Here is a 13,363-nt window from a genome sequence, read left to right on the forward strand (position 1 = left end):
TCTCTCCTCAGGGATGCTAGTGTTGGTGTCCCCTGCCACTCAGGTCCCTGGGCAGCGTTGTGTGATGCTGTGTCACAGGAAGTTACCCACTTCTGCTCGATGACTAAACTGAGAACTGAGAACCGAGCATGGGAGTGGGTTCTCTGCCACCAACCACATTTCAGGTGCCCCTCACCAGCTACACCAGGGGACCTGGCCCGCTCCTGCTGCTGTCTTTCTCACTGTCCATCCAGGTGACAGGGCTTCCTCCCTGGGCCCCAGAGGCTATGGGCAGGGCAGGGGGGAGCAGATGGTGGACTCCCCAATTCACAGTTCCCTTGCAGTAGAGGCTCACTCTCCAGCTCGGATCCCGGAACTCATTTCTTCTACTAAGATTAAACTGAAAGAAACAGTAAAAAGGGCTCAGAGGAAGGGCACAATTACTTTTAAATGGTCAGTCTGAATTTGATGAGTTGAATAAGCCTATTAAACAAAGCTTATTATTCTAGGATCTAGCTATAATTAGGAGTTGGAGAAACCTAATTAAATCTAAGATAAGGTTCTTAGTGAAACTGATTTTAATGAAACGAGAGACTGTCGCTATCAAACATTCATTACCCAAAACCCAGCGTGGGCCGGGTCTGTGGCTTCAGCCTCCGCGGGGAGCCTGGCGCGATTCTCAGGTCCCCTGCAGACCCCCCAATAACAAACACAGGAGTGGGGCCCAGGAATCTGTTTAACAAACATTCCAGGGAGGCCAAAAAGCTGTCAGACTTGAAAAACACTGAAACATTGATGAATGGTGAATTTCACTAGCAAGTTTAATCAAGGGCTTCAATAATTGGCTTGATTTGTCCGGGTGGCATATAGGAATCTTGAACCATTAGAGCTATGTCTCCCAGAGATTTAGTTAACGCTCGTTAGCAAAAAGCCAAGTAACCATGAAGAGGATGTAATTCATATGGAAAAAATTATGAGACTGAATACTAAAATAATCATGCAATTAATATTCATTAACCAGCAGTCACATTTATTAATGAGCTTCACTTTCGCTGTGATGAAGTGAAAGGTCACATTCAAGTTAGAAATGTCTATAGTCAGAGAATGGCAAAAAAAAAAAGGGTGAGGGCATGAGAGGAGACTGAAAAGAATCTGAAAAACGATTAAATAAGCAATGTTAGAAATTTGGTTGCTAAAGCGGAAAGGGCTTAATGAGGTGCCCAAAAATGTGTGGCGCGGAGGGCAGTTGGAATATTCAATATTCTCCTGCAAACTCTTTTTTTTTTTTTGGCATCAAACCCAGCGATGCTCAGGGGTTACTCCTAGCTCTGCACTCAGGAATCACTCCTGGCAGTGCTTGGGGGACCATATGGGATGCTGGGAATCAAACCTGGGTTGGCCACGTGCAAGGCAAATCCTCTACCCCAATGCTATCGCTCCAGCCCCCGCAAACTCTTGCCTCTTTTCAGTGGAAGCTTCTCTTTGGGTCTTTTTTCGGCCTCCAGGATCCTGTGATCTGTTCATAGCCAGGAAGGAGCCAATGCCACCCAAAGGACACTGGCCATTGGCTCCTTCATGCGGTGCTGAGACAAGGTGACCCTGGGAAGGGGGTGAAGAATGGGACCCCAGAGTTCAGGGGCTGCTTGGCCCCTCTTGCCTCTTCCCGCTTCCTCCATGACCACCAGGATGAGCTGAGTATCTGGGACAGCCAAGGCTGCGACAGGCAGTGACAACAGCGTCTACGTGTCCTGGGAGTTGGCTCAGGGCAGGGGACTCTGCTAGTGGTGGAGAAAGGTGAGGCTTCAGGAGTTCCTAGAAGTCCCCGTTCTCTCCCTTCCTGGGCCCCAGACCCCCTTTCCCAAACCTTTTTTTTTCTTTTTGGATCACATCAGCAATGCACAGGTGTTACTCCTGGCTCTGCAATCAGGAATTATTCCTGGCTGTGCTCAGGGGACCATATGGGATGCTGGGAATCAAACCCGGGTTGGCTGCGTGCACGGCAAATGCCCTACCCACTGTGCTATCGCTCCAGCCCTCCCCAAGCCCTTCTTCTTGGGCCCCCATGCAGCACCCTCCCAGCTCTCGGCCAGTGCGCTGTGCCACTGTGGGCGGGCATCTCCTTGGGCAGCTTTCTTTCTGTGACCCTGGGCAGCACCTGCTATTATCAGGGTAAATGTGAGTGAGGGCCCAGGGCAGGGGTGGCCCCGATGAGAAGGGCAATGAGAGAACTGGGGAGGGCACAGGGACCAAGGAAAGAAGGCTGTGGTGACTCCTGTTGTCTCCCACCAGGCCACTGTTACTTGGGAACCCGAGGCCACTCCTTGGATGAAGCGACTCCTGACTCCCAACAGCAGCGAGCCCAGCTCTCCAAGATCCCAATAAACCCTCTGACCCCACCTCTCTCCTGAATCCTTGCATCTCCTCCATCTGTCTCATGCCCTGATGCCCTCGCTGGGCTCTCCTGAGACAACTCTCCTGTCCACCAGAATGGCTGGCCCAGGCAGTGACCCCTGCACAAGCCACCCCTCTCAAACCTGGGCCCAGAGACTGGTTCCTTCCAGGGGGAGGAGCCACTTGGATCCACCCTGCCTGCACACAAATATGTGGGTTTTTTTTCTTTTTTGGGTCACACTTGGTGATACAGGAGTTACTCCTGGCTCATTCACTCAGGAATTATTACTGGCAGTTCTCAGGGGACCATATGGGATGCTGGGAATTGAACCTGGGTTGGCCTCGTGCAAGGCAAACACCCTGCCTGCTATGCTATTGCTCCAGCCCCTGCGTTTGTACTGTGTGTGTGTGTGAGTGTGTGCACACACACATGTGTGGTGTTTGGGGGTGACTGAACATAAAAAGAACCAAGGGTTACTTAGTCCAGAGGCTACTCCTGAATCTGTGCTTGGGGGTCACTTCCAGCAATGCTCAGGGGACCATGCGGTGCTGGAAATGAATGAACCAAGTCTCATTGTGCGCATGTGCTCAGCCCTTTGAGCTATTTCTCCAGCCCGAGAAACATTCTATTTGGGGGTGCAGGGGTCACACCTCGTGGTTTTCAGGCTGAAAAATACTCTTTTTTTGGGGGGGGGAGTTCACACCTCACCTAGTGGTGCTCAGGGTTTACTCCTGGCTCTGTACTCAGGGATCACTCTTGGCAGTGCTCGGGGTACCATATGCAATGCCAGGGAGTGAACTGGAGTTTGCTGCATGCAAAGCGGGTGCTCTGTACTATCTCTGCAGCCTAACAAATGCTCTTTCCCAATCTTCACGGAAGCTCAGGTCCCTAAACATTCTTTTCTCCTTCATCTCATTATTTAACCCCAGTGTGCGGGGAGGGGAAGTTGTTGATTATTTTGTTTTGTTTGGGGGCCACACCTGGCAATGCTTAGGGGTCACTCCTGGCTCTGCATTCAGAGATCACTCTTGGAGAGCCTCAGGGGATGCCGAGGATGGAATCCTACCCACAGGCCCTAAATCGCCAAGTTTTGATGGTGGCCATGCTGGCGGGGGCTGAGGCTTGACGGACACGCCTGAGACACGGAGGTGGTGAGGCCACGGTCTTTACTGAGGGAACCAGTCTGCAGCCCCGACCCGCAGCCTGGGCAGAGGGAGGCGCGTGAGGGTGTCAGGAGGATCCGTGTTTGATGACGCTGGCGTAGTCGGTGCTCGGGTCCTCCTTGGAGGGTTCCCTCTCAGCAGTGGACAGTCCTTGGAGAGAGGCATAATGGAGCTCCTGCTCTGGGTGCTGGGCCTGGCCGGAATGAGGGAAGGGGTGAGGGGGCCTCGCTTCCTCTCCTTCTTCCCCGAGATTCTGTCCCAACTCCACTTTTGTACCTAACTGCCTCCTCTTTCCTCCCCTCTGCCCTGCTTTCCCTCCCCCTTCCCTCCTCTCTGCCTGCCCACTCTCTCCCCTCTCTGCCTAAGTTCTGTTCTCACTGCCCTTTGTGCTTTTTTCCCCTCCCTCCCTCCCTCCCTCCCCCTCCTTCCCTTCATCCCTCCCTCCCTCCCTTCTTTTCTTCCTCCCTCTCTCCTCTCTCTCTCTCTGTCTGTCTCTCTGTCTCTCTCTCTCTCTCTCTCACTCTCTCACATACACGCACACGCGCGCACGTTTTGTCCCAGCTCTTACTCTCATTGTTTCTCAGTCTCACTCTTTCAGTCTCTCACTCCCTAATTTTCTTCTCTCTGCTTTTGTTTTTTGGGCCACCCTCGACTGCTTAGTCCTGGTCCTGCACTCAGGGATCCTTCCTGGCAGTGCTCACTGGACCATAGAGGGCGTCGGGATTGCACTCATGTCTGCGGGTACAGGACCCTCCCTGACTTTCTCACTCTGCTTGCGTTTTTGGTCCCACACCTGGCAGTGCTCAGGGACTGCGCTGTGCTGTGCTCGAGGTCACTGTGGGCCCAGCTCAGCTCGGGGGACCCTGCAGGTCCAGCTCCGAGTCTGGCCTCCCGCCTGAGTGTCTCTCCCATCTCACGCTTGTCTTCCTCTCTTGCTTGAGCTCCTCTTGCTCTCTCTATCCCATTTCTCTCCCCTCCTATTCTCTTTTCTCTTCTCTCTCCTTTTTTTTTCTCTTTCCTTTTCTCTTTCTCACTCTTGTGCTCTAGCTCTCTCTTCCTCCCCCCTCCATCCCTCTCCTAAGTTCCCTCTTGTCTCCATTTCACCCCTGCCCTGGCCCCAGACTCACCCAGTTCCTCTCCAGCTTCCTCACTGTAAGGAAAGCAGCACAGTCAGGGAGGGGTCCCCTCCCCAGTCCCCTACGGTGACCCTCACCATGTCCCCGCTGTGTCCCCATCAGGCCAACCCACATCCCTCCACCCTGTTCCTCCTACGTCCTCCTCCCACCGTGTCTCCCTCCACTGCGTCCCCCGCACCGTGTCCCCCCACTTCATCTCCCCACCATATCCCCCGCCATGTTTCCCTCATGTCCCCACCCCTGTGGCCCCCACCATATCCCCCACATCCTCCTGCCCATCCCCCCGCACCCCTCCATGTCCCCTTCCCACCAAGTCTCCCACCACTTCTTCTCCTGGTGTCCTCACACCACATCCCCCCCCCCCATGTCCCCTTGCACTGTGTCCCCTCAGGAACTTGCCATATCTCCTCACGAGCAGATGTCTCTGTGGTTCCCTGTCAGAGCCCGGGCCTTCCCCGTCACTCTCCCCTGCCCTCTCCCAACCACTTCGGTCAGGACTGATGGGGGTTCCCGGGAAAGGGGGAGCAGGCTGAGCACTGCTGTGGGGAAATGAGGAGGGGCGGGGCGGGCTCACCTCTCCGATGGAGCCGGCACAGACAGACGGACAGAACCAGCACAGCCAGGAGCGCGAACCCTCCCAGCCCCACGCCCACCAACAGCAGGGAACAGCCCACTTCTGCAGGAAAAAGGGGCGTGGGTTAGAAAAGGGGGTGCCACCTCCCTCCTAGCTAGTCCCACATTTCCAGGTGGTCATGGGTATCAGGTGTCCTCGCCAATTATTTTTTTGGGGGGGTCACACCCGGCGGTGCTCAGGGTTTGCCTAGGGGTCACTCCCGGTGGGGCTCGGGGACCATATATTGCTGGGGACCGAACTTAGGTCGGCTGCATGCTGAGCAATGAACTAGTGACAGGCAGAAAGATCCAGAAAGATCCTCTCAGCCAGCTCCCCCAGCTGGTACCCTCAGCCGCGTCTCAGCCCTTATGCCAGAGGCTGCCACTCTGAGCGTCCCCCTTTGAAGTCTAAGTGCCCTGAGGTCCCCAGATGCACCCCCCCCCCCCACTTTCCCGCCCTCCTGCCTCCCGCAGTGAACTTACTCTCAGAGCATACACCATCCATCTGGGTGGAGACCAGAGACCCGCCAGAGGTGAGGAAGCCCGGCCGGGCTCTGTCAGGTCCCTCTCCTGGGCAAGTCACGTGCCTCCGGTTCCGCTCTGAGTGTGCAGAACCGAGTCACAGTCAGTGGTCAATGCTGGGCCCCAGGCCTCACCCGGACATACGCCCTCCTCAGGGTGCTTGTCATCCCTTGCGACTTATCTACACAACATGGGGTGACCCATGTCCATTCCTCAGAGAGGGGCCGGGGACAGACCGTGGGCTCTGCCAAGGACTATTGAAGTGGCAGAGCAGCTGTGCCCAGCTGCGGAGGCCACCCCTGCCTGTCCTACACTGGCCGGCTGATCTGAGGGGTCTCCCAGAGGGGTCCGGGCTCAGGAGATGGGTGAGGGTGTGAAGTGCAGAGTAGGGGGGGGCAGGTGGGAAGCAGGAGTGAAGCCCAGGACCCACTCTCTCATCCCCAGAGCAGCTGGCGGGGAGGGGGGGGAACCTTGCTAGCTGAGCTGGTCCCCAGGAGAAGTGGGGCATGGCGAAGTCAGGCCCCATAACTTCCCCTCAGGCACTTCCTGCCCCCCAACCGCGGGTTCCTGTTTGACTTCACCCTAGAGCCAGCTGCACTGACCAGGGTCTCTAAACAGCCCTTCCTGGGCTCCAGAGGTCTGCAGGGGGGCTGGGGGGAGCAGAACCTCTGGCAGAGAAGGGGGGCGTTGCAGAGGCGGTCATAGAAGGAGGAGGAGGAGGACAGGGGAATTGGGTTTCTTTCCTCCAGAGGCCACAGAATTCCTCCCGGGGACCCAGCCACACCCCCTCCCTCAGGATAATGCCAGCTCTCTGGGGGAGTGGTGGCTGCCTTTCTCCCACCCTGCTCCCCCATTTTCCCAGCAGGTTCCTGCTCTCTCCCGCAGCTTACCCAGACCCAGTGGCCTGCAGGGGAAGCGACTGCTGACTGGTCGGAGGTGCCGGGTGGAGAATATGGCCACCTCAGACATTCCCACCTTACACAACAGATTTCCCTCCCAGCTTCTGCACGGTCCACACCCCCCACACACACCCACCCAGAGGAAGTCAGTCTTGAGGCTTATGTTACAGTATCTTTCCCTTCAAGCTAGGCCTGTGACCCCACCAGTTCCAGCACTGAGCCCCCCCCCACGACCCCCCTCGTCGGTGAATGTGCTTCCTCTGGGGTATCTTCCCCATGGCCTCCATGAGCATTCATGATCCTGAGGGATGTGACACCTCCTCTTGAATGGCCCTGAGGTGACTTACCTGTTGTTTGGAGCGGAGGTGGTTCTTTTTTAAAATTTTTTTATTTTATTATTATTATTATTTGTTTTTTGGGGTCACACCCAGTGATGCACAGGGGTTACTCCTGGCTCTGCACTCAGGAGTTACTCCTGACGGTACTCAGGGGACCATAAGGGATGCTGGGAATCAAACCCGGGTTGGCCACGTGCAAGGCAAACACCCTACCCACTGTGCTATCTCTCCAGCCCCTTTTATTTTTTATAAAGTTTTTCACAATATTTCATTACACTTAATATTCGAACACCAATCCCACCACCATTACACCTTCCCACCACATTTTCATCCCAAACCCCAAACCCTGCCCGCAAAGCAGAACTGAAATTATTTATTTTGCATTGCTTACTATGAATAATCCATTAAAAATGAGACGAAAAAGATTTCTTAGAGGAAAGTATGTGAAGATTGCTGAATTTCACCCAGGAGCCATTAAGCCTTTCTATAAGAGAATTAGCACTGTAGCACTGTCGTCCTCGTTGTTCACTGATTTGCTTGAGTGGGCACCAGTAACATCTCCATTATGAGACTTGTTACTGTTTTTGGCATATCGAACACGCCATGGGGAGCTTGCCAGGCTCTGCTGTGCAGGCGGGATACTTTTGGCAGCTTGCCGGGCTCTCTGAGAGGGACGAAGGAATCAAACCCGGGTCGGCCGCGTGCAAGGCAAACGCCCTACCCGCTGTGTTATCGCTCTAGCCGTAAGAGATTAGTAACATGTTAAAGGTTGAGCCTTGTGTGCTTATATCTATATCTGCATAAATATATTTCCACCTAAGATTGGCTGCCTTCTACTTTAAACCCAATCAAATGTGGTGTGCTACTCATGGTGGTGTAAAGTATGAGATGTATGGTACATAGTGTATGGTACATAGTGGTGTAAAGCAGTTTTGGCTGTGCGGTCCAGGAATAAATTGATACAGGAATAAATTGATACATGGGTGAGGTTAGTCCCAGGATGTGGAGAGCAGTCATGAGCACGGTAATGGCTGAGTTCTGGAGGTTTTCGGCTGCTGGGGCTGGCTCCGTTGGGAGAGGGAGGGGCATCCACTCCCCTCTGGGTTGCCCAGGTGGGAGTGATTCTTGTAGGGTGCTTGATGAATAATCAGGAGTCAGGAACACTAGATCTAAATGAGCACTACTGATAGAGATGAAAAGTTGCTAAGTTGGTGCTGGAAAAAGAAGTGTAGGTAACTCAGGTGGACTTCCTGTAGCTGGCAGCATTCTTGTGTTAGGCACCCAGTTAATTCAGGGCTGTGGACCCAGGATCTCTGAGCAGAGACTTTGGAGTAAGGCCTTGTAGTGGTGCTGTGGTGAAGAGGGAGATGTGTGCAGATGGATGGCACATTTTGTCCTTGAGGAAGAGAAAGTCTGGGAACTAATGTGGAGGTCAGAGTAGATTTGGTACTTGGGTCTACATGAATTTTCTTTTTTTCAATTAATGAACTTCCTACTATTTCCTCTCTGCTCTTCCTATACTCTCCCATAGCAGGAAAGGAGAGCAATATTCAGGCTTTTAAAAAATTATCCAGGGGCTGGAGCGATAGCATAGCGGGTAGGGCGTTTGCCTTGCATGCAGCCAACATGGCCGACCCTGGTTCGATTCCCAGCATCCCATATGGTCCCCCAAGCACCGCCAGGAGTGATTCCTGAGTACATGAGCCAGGACAAACCCCTGAGCATCGCCAGGTGTGACCCAAAAAGCAAAAAAAAAAAATTATCCAAAAGTCAAAATATAGACAAAATTTATTTGTTGGCTTTTGGGGCCACACCTGGAGATACTGAGGGCACATTATGAGATTCCAGGGATCAAACCCTGGTTGGCCGTGTACAAGGCAAACGCCCTACCCACTGTACTATCGCTCTGACCCCAAACATAAAGAAAAATAGAAATAATTGTAGTGGACCTATCCCTACCACCCACATTCTACAATGAACATGTTTCTATATTTGCTTTATCATGTATCTATCCATAATCCTATATTCTGATACATTTCAGAGTTCAAACATTACTATTTTCTATTTTGCTTTGTTTTGGGGCGGTGCTGTGCAGTGCTCATAGGAGTAGTGAGGACCAGTCCTGGTGGCACTTAGGTGATGTGGTATAGGGGATTGAACCAAAGCCTCCAGCACACACAAAGCAGGCACGTGCCCCTAACATTATACTGCTAAATTCTTTACTGTGCTCATCATCGACTCTGGTTTAGTATTTGTTTTCAAATTTATTCTGGGAGTGCTGAGGACGGAAAAGTTTACATATGATGAAATTTTAAAAAATCTGTGAAGTGCACAAGTGTTTATCATTTTTGTTTTGTTTTTGAATCACAGCTGGAAGTACTCAGGGTCTGCTTCCGGCTTGGAATTTGGAGTCACTCTTGGTGGTATTCAGGGAACTGTGTAGTATTGATTAGTATTCAGTACCCACCCCAGGTTTCGTAGACAAAACACATGCACACCTCATTATGATCTTTCAAGGTCCAAGCAGTTTTTCGTTTTTTTCTTGGGGGAGATCACACACAGCTGTGCTCAAGGCTCACTGATGGGCACAGGGGACTCTAGGGGTGCCAGGGATCAAACCCAGTTCAGACATGTGTAAGGCAAGAACTTAACTCACTACACTATTGCTCTGGCCCCTCAAGCACGGATTTTATTTATTTTGGGTTTTGGTCACACCCAGCTGTATTCAGGACTTATTCCTGGCTCTATGCTCAGGGATCTTTCCTGGTGGGAGATATATACTATGGTCTATGTGATGCCTGGAATAGAACCCAGGTTGGTGGTATGCAAGGCAAGCACCACACCTGCTGTACTATTTCTCCAACTCTGCACACAGTTTTTTAACTGTCTTGTGGTCAAGGCGCTAGAGTCACACAGCCTGGGTTCAGATCCTGACCCTACAAGTGTTGTGTGTCTTTTCACAAATTTTTTTTTTCTTTTTGAGTCACACCTGGCGATGCTCAGGGGTTACTCCTGGCAGTGCCCAGGGGACCATATGGGATGCTGGGAATTGAACTCGGGTTGGTCGCGTGCAAGGCAAACGCCCTATATACTGTGCTATCACTCCAGCCCCATCCACAAGTTCTTTAGTGTCTCTGTGCCTGTGTCCTTTTAGGCCTTTTGTCAGGATTAAAATAATCGTTACATATATAATGTATATAAATCAGTGGCAGGCATGTACTGTTATTTGTATGTGAGCCATATTATTATCACCGTTATTATTTGAGCACACAGCTTTCATCGAGAAGGGGACAGGGCCCAGGATTCCCTCTCGCCTCCTCAGCCCTTCTCTGCTCTCAGTTCAGCTCCCACCACACTGCACACCACACAATTCACTTGGGTGGTTTTTGTTTTTGCTTTTTGGGTCACACCGGCAATGCTCAGTGGTTACTCCTGGCTCTGTACTCAGGAACTACTCCTGGCGGTGCTCGGGGCACGTTATGAGATGCCAGGGATCAAACCTGGGTTGGCCATGTGCAAGGCAAATGCCCTCCCTGCTGTACTATCGCTCCAGCCCCAAGCCATTCACTTGGGCCTTGCTGCTTTCTTTGGCTTCCTCATCATTCACTTGTCCTTTCTTCATTTCCTCATAAACGTTTTGATTAGCATGCATTCAACGGAAGGGCTTTATGCTAGGCTGTGCGGCTGCAGTGGGTGAAGGGGATGTCTCTGGCCCTCCAGTGTATATGCGATATAGCAGGGAACTGAATTCCCATTTCCATCCCTCCACACTATGCCTGCTGATGCTGGGATCTAACTTCACTCTGCTTTTCCCTCTTCCTCTGGGGGTGGAGGATGAGGGGGGAATGGGAGGAGGAAGTCAGGAGATGTAGAAAAAAAGTTCTTCCTTCTCAGGGACCAAGATATCCATCCATACCTCCAGACCCCAACTCCAGTCCTTGACTTCAGGCGCCGGCAGCCTTACTTCTGGAGGTGGAGAACAGGGATAGTATGGGAGGCCAGTCTGGGAATTCTGCCCTTCCTGCGGGGGTCTTCCCTCAGATCTCCTTCTCCCTTGGGCAGCTGCTTCCTTTCCTTAGAGCCACATCTCTAAGACCCCCTCCGATTCTACTCCGAGAGCCTGTCTCTGCACCCCAACATCTTCCCCAGTTCAGAGAACCCAGGCATCCAAGCCGCGGGGCCCCAGCTCTGGGTAAACAGGAAGCTGGGTGAGCAGAGCAGGGGGTGCGGAAAGTCCCAGCCAGGTGTGTGCCTGGGGAGGGGGTGGCCCCACCCCCGTGCCCGAGGTATGAAAGCCCCTCGGCCCTGGCCCGGGCTCAATCTCAATGGGGGCGCTGGGGCCGGAGGGCTGGCGGGGGCAGCCCCACGCGAAGGGCTGCCCCCTGCTGGCCGTGGCAGGAGCCACTTCCCTGGTGACCCTGCTCCTGGCCGTGCCCATCACTGTGCTGGCTGTGCTGCTCGTGGTGCCCCAGGAGCAGGGAGGGCTGGTGAGTGGCCGCTCTGTCCCCCCGGGGGGCTGCAGAGTGTCCAGTGTGAGGGTGTGTGTGCATGTCTGTGCGGGTGCATGTGTACGCCTGTGGATGTGTGCACAGGAGCGTGTGCAGGGGGGATGCTCTTGCCTTAGCTTCTCAGCTGGCGTGGCCGCCCCTGGTGGGATGTTTTATCTGCTTCTGCCAGGCTCCTGTGTTGCTATGTACTGTCTCCATGCTCCTTCCTGCCTGTGTTCCCACATGCAGGCCTCCGTCTGCCTTGCCAGGCTCCGAGCACTTTCTCCCAAGTACACAGCCTTGCTGGCTCTCCCTTCCAGGGACACCTGTGAGGGGAGCTGGGGCAGGTGGGAGGAGAGAGGCGTGGACTGGGGCTTGGAACTTTGGCTGAGCGGGGTAGGTACCAAGCTAGAGGCTGAACTTTGGGCTACTACTGTGACCCCATCCATGCAGGTAATGGGGACGGCTGACCAGGGGGCACAAGCGCAGAAGCAAATGGGTAAGAGACCGTCTCCCCCCAATCCACCGCCACACCCCTCGGGGCCTCCCAGCTCTCGCTCGCCCCAGGAATCCGTGTACCCCAATCCCGGTCCCAGACGCCGGGTCCTATTAGGGGATCCTCGCATGGCCGCCCCGCCCTCGAAAGTATTCCCTTCGCTCCTTCCAGGGACGCAGCACCTGCCAAAGGAAGAGGCGGGGGAGCCGGACCTCGGCCGCAGGGTCCCGGCCGCGCACCTCATAGGTAAGACCCGGGACCCGCCGTCACGCACCGCGGCTGCGGGCTCGTGCTCGCCTCCGCCCTTTGATGCCCCCACCTCCGCCCAGCACCCTCGGGCTCCATCCCAAAGCGGGTCAATCCCGCCTGGATCTCCGCAGCGTCCACTGGGGTGTCCTCTTGCCCCCACCCCCGCTGCAGCGGGTAGCACCCGGCCCGCACCCCCCTCGCTCGGTTCTCGCGGGGCCGCCGGGCCCGGCGAACTCGGGACCGGGGTCGCGGCGCCCACAGGCCCCGTTTCCCCGCAGGCGCCTGGAGCACGGAGCAGCGAGTGGGCTGGGAGGCAGACCGCGAGGAGGCGTTCGTGCGCAGCGGGGCGCGCTTCGCGGCCAACGACGGGCTGGCGCTGCCCCGGGACGGCCTCTACTTCCTCTACTGTCACGTGGGCTACCGCGGCCGCGCGCCCCCTGCCGGCCGCCCCCGCCGCGCGCTCACGCTGCGCAGCCGCCTGTACCGCGCGGGCGGCGCCTACGGCGCAGGCGCGCCCGAGCTGCTGCTGGACGGCGCCGAGAGCGTGGTCGCGGCCGAGCCGGGCCAGAGGCACGAGTACGGGCCCCTGTGGTACACGAGCGTGGGCTTCGGGGGCCTGGTGCAGCTCCGGCGCGGCGAGCGGGTGTACGTCAACATCAGCCACCCCAGCATGGTGGACTACAGGCGGGGGAAGACCTTCTTTGGGGCGGTGATGGTGGGGTGAAGGAGGCCGGTGGGCGCCGGGGTGTGACTGTCCCCAGACGGGCCCGGGACCGCGGGTTGGATGCGGAACCTGCGTGAAATAAAAGACCGCCAAGCTTGAGCGCTGCCCATCCAGACTCCGAGATGCGAACTTGTCTTCTTTCACGGTGGTTAAAGCTGTCTCGGTGAGGGGCTGGGGCGATAGCATCGCGGGTAGGGCGTTTGCCTTGCACGCTGTCGACCCGGGTTCGATTCTCAGCATCCCATGTGGTCCCCTGAGCACCGCTAGGAGTAATCCCTGTGCATCGCCGGGTGTTTCCCAAAAGGGGGGAAAATACTAAACACAGCTCTGTGAGGGCCAGAGCCATAGTACAGCGGGTAGGCCGTT

General features: G+C 55.0%; 3 protein-coding genes across 3 annotated transcripts; 2 read left to right on the forward strand and 1 right to left on the reverse strand.

The window, feature by feature from the left end:
* The first annotated feature begins 920 nt into the window (after positions 1–920).
* On the forward strand, positions 921–2,387 carry NCR3 (natural cytotoxicity triggering receptor 3). Its single transcript, XM_056128009.1, is given in 5 exon segments — positions 921–931; positions 1,506–1,573; positions 1,576–1,773; positions 2,059–2,154; positions 2,269–2,387. Coding segments are annotated over 5 exon segments (492 nt in total).
* A 1,155-nt stretch (positions 2,388–3,542) lies between these two features.
* On the reverse strand, positions 3,543–5,869 carry LST1 (leukocyte specific transcript 1). Its single transcript, XM_056128161.1, has 4 exons — positions 5,766–5,869; positions 5,245–5,346; positions 4,662–4,684; positions 3,543–3,727 (listed from the first exon to the last, which is right to left on the reverse strand). The coding sequence occupies exons 1-4, from the start codon at positions 5,785–5,787 to the stop codon at positions 3,602–3,604; spliced, it is 273 nt and encodes a 90-aa protein (XP_055984136.1). The 5' UTR covers positions 5,788–5,869; the 3' UTR covers positions 3,543–3,601.
* Positions 5,870–11,366: 5,497 nt separating this feature from the next.
* LTB (lymphotoxin beta) lies at positions 11,367–12,997 on the forward strand. Its single transcript, XM_056128018.1, has 4 exons — positions 11,367–11,528; positions 11,982–12,027; positions 12,196–12,270; positions 12,552–12,997. Exons 1-4 carry the CDS (start codon positions 11,367–11,369, stop codon positions 12,995–12,997), a joined length of 729 nt encoding a protein of 242 aa, XP_055983993.1.
* The last annotated feature ends 366 nt before the right edge of the window (positions 12,998–13,363 follow it).

The sequence above is a fragment of the Sorex fumeus genome, unplaced genomic scaffold, assembly GCF_029834395.1.
Source record: "Sorex fumeus unplaced genomic scaffold, SorFum_2.1 ptg000063l, whole genome shotgun sequence".
NCBI classification, from domain to species: domain Eukaryota; kingdom Metazoa; phylum Chordata; class Mammalia; order Eulipotyphla; family Soricidae; genus Sorex; species Sorex fumeus.

Coding starts and splice junctions, on each gene's coding strand:
- LST1 (XM_056128161.1), bottom strand. CDS start 5,787: ATGGATGGTGTATGCTCTGAGA. Junction 5,347..5,765: donor GGATGGTGTATGCTCTGAGA/GTAAGTTCACTG, acceptor TTTTTCCTGCAG/AAGTGGGCTGTTCCCTGCTG. Junction 4,685..5,244: donor GTGCCGGCTCCATCGGAGAG/GTGAGCCCGCCC, acceptor CTTTCCTTACAG/TGAGGAAGCTGGAGAGGAAC.
- LTB (XM_056128018.1), top strand. CDS start 11,367: ATGGGGGCGCTGGGGCCGGAGGGCTGGCGGGGGCAGCCCCACGCGAAG. Junction 11,529..11,981: donor CCCAGGAGCAGGGAGGGCTG/GTGAGTGGCCGC, acceptor CCATCCATGCAG/GTAATGGGGACGGCTGACCA. Junction 12,271..12,551: donor CCCGGCCGCGCACCTCATAG/GTAAGACCCGGG, acceptor GTTTCCCCGCAG/GCGCCTGGAGCACGGAGCAG.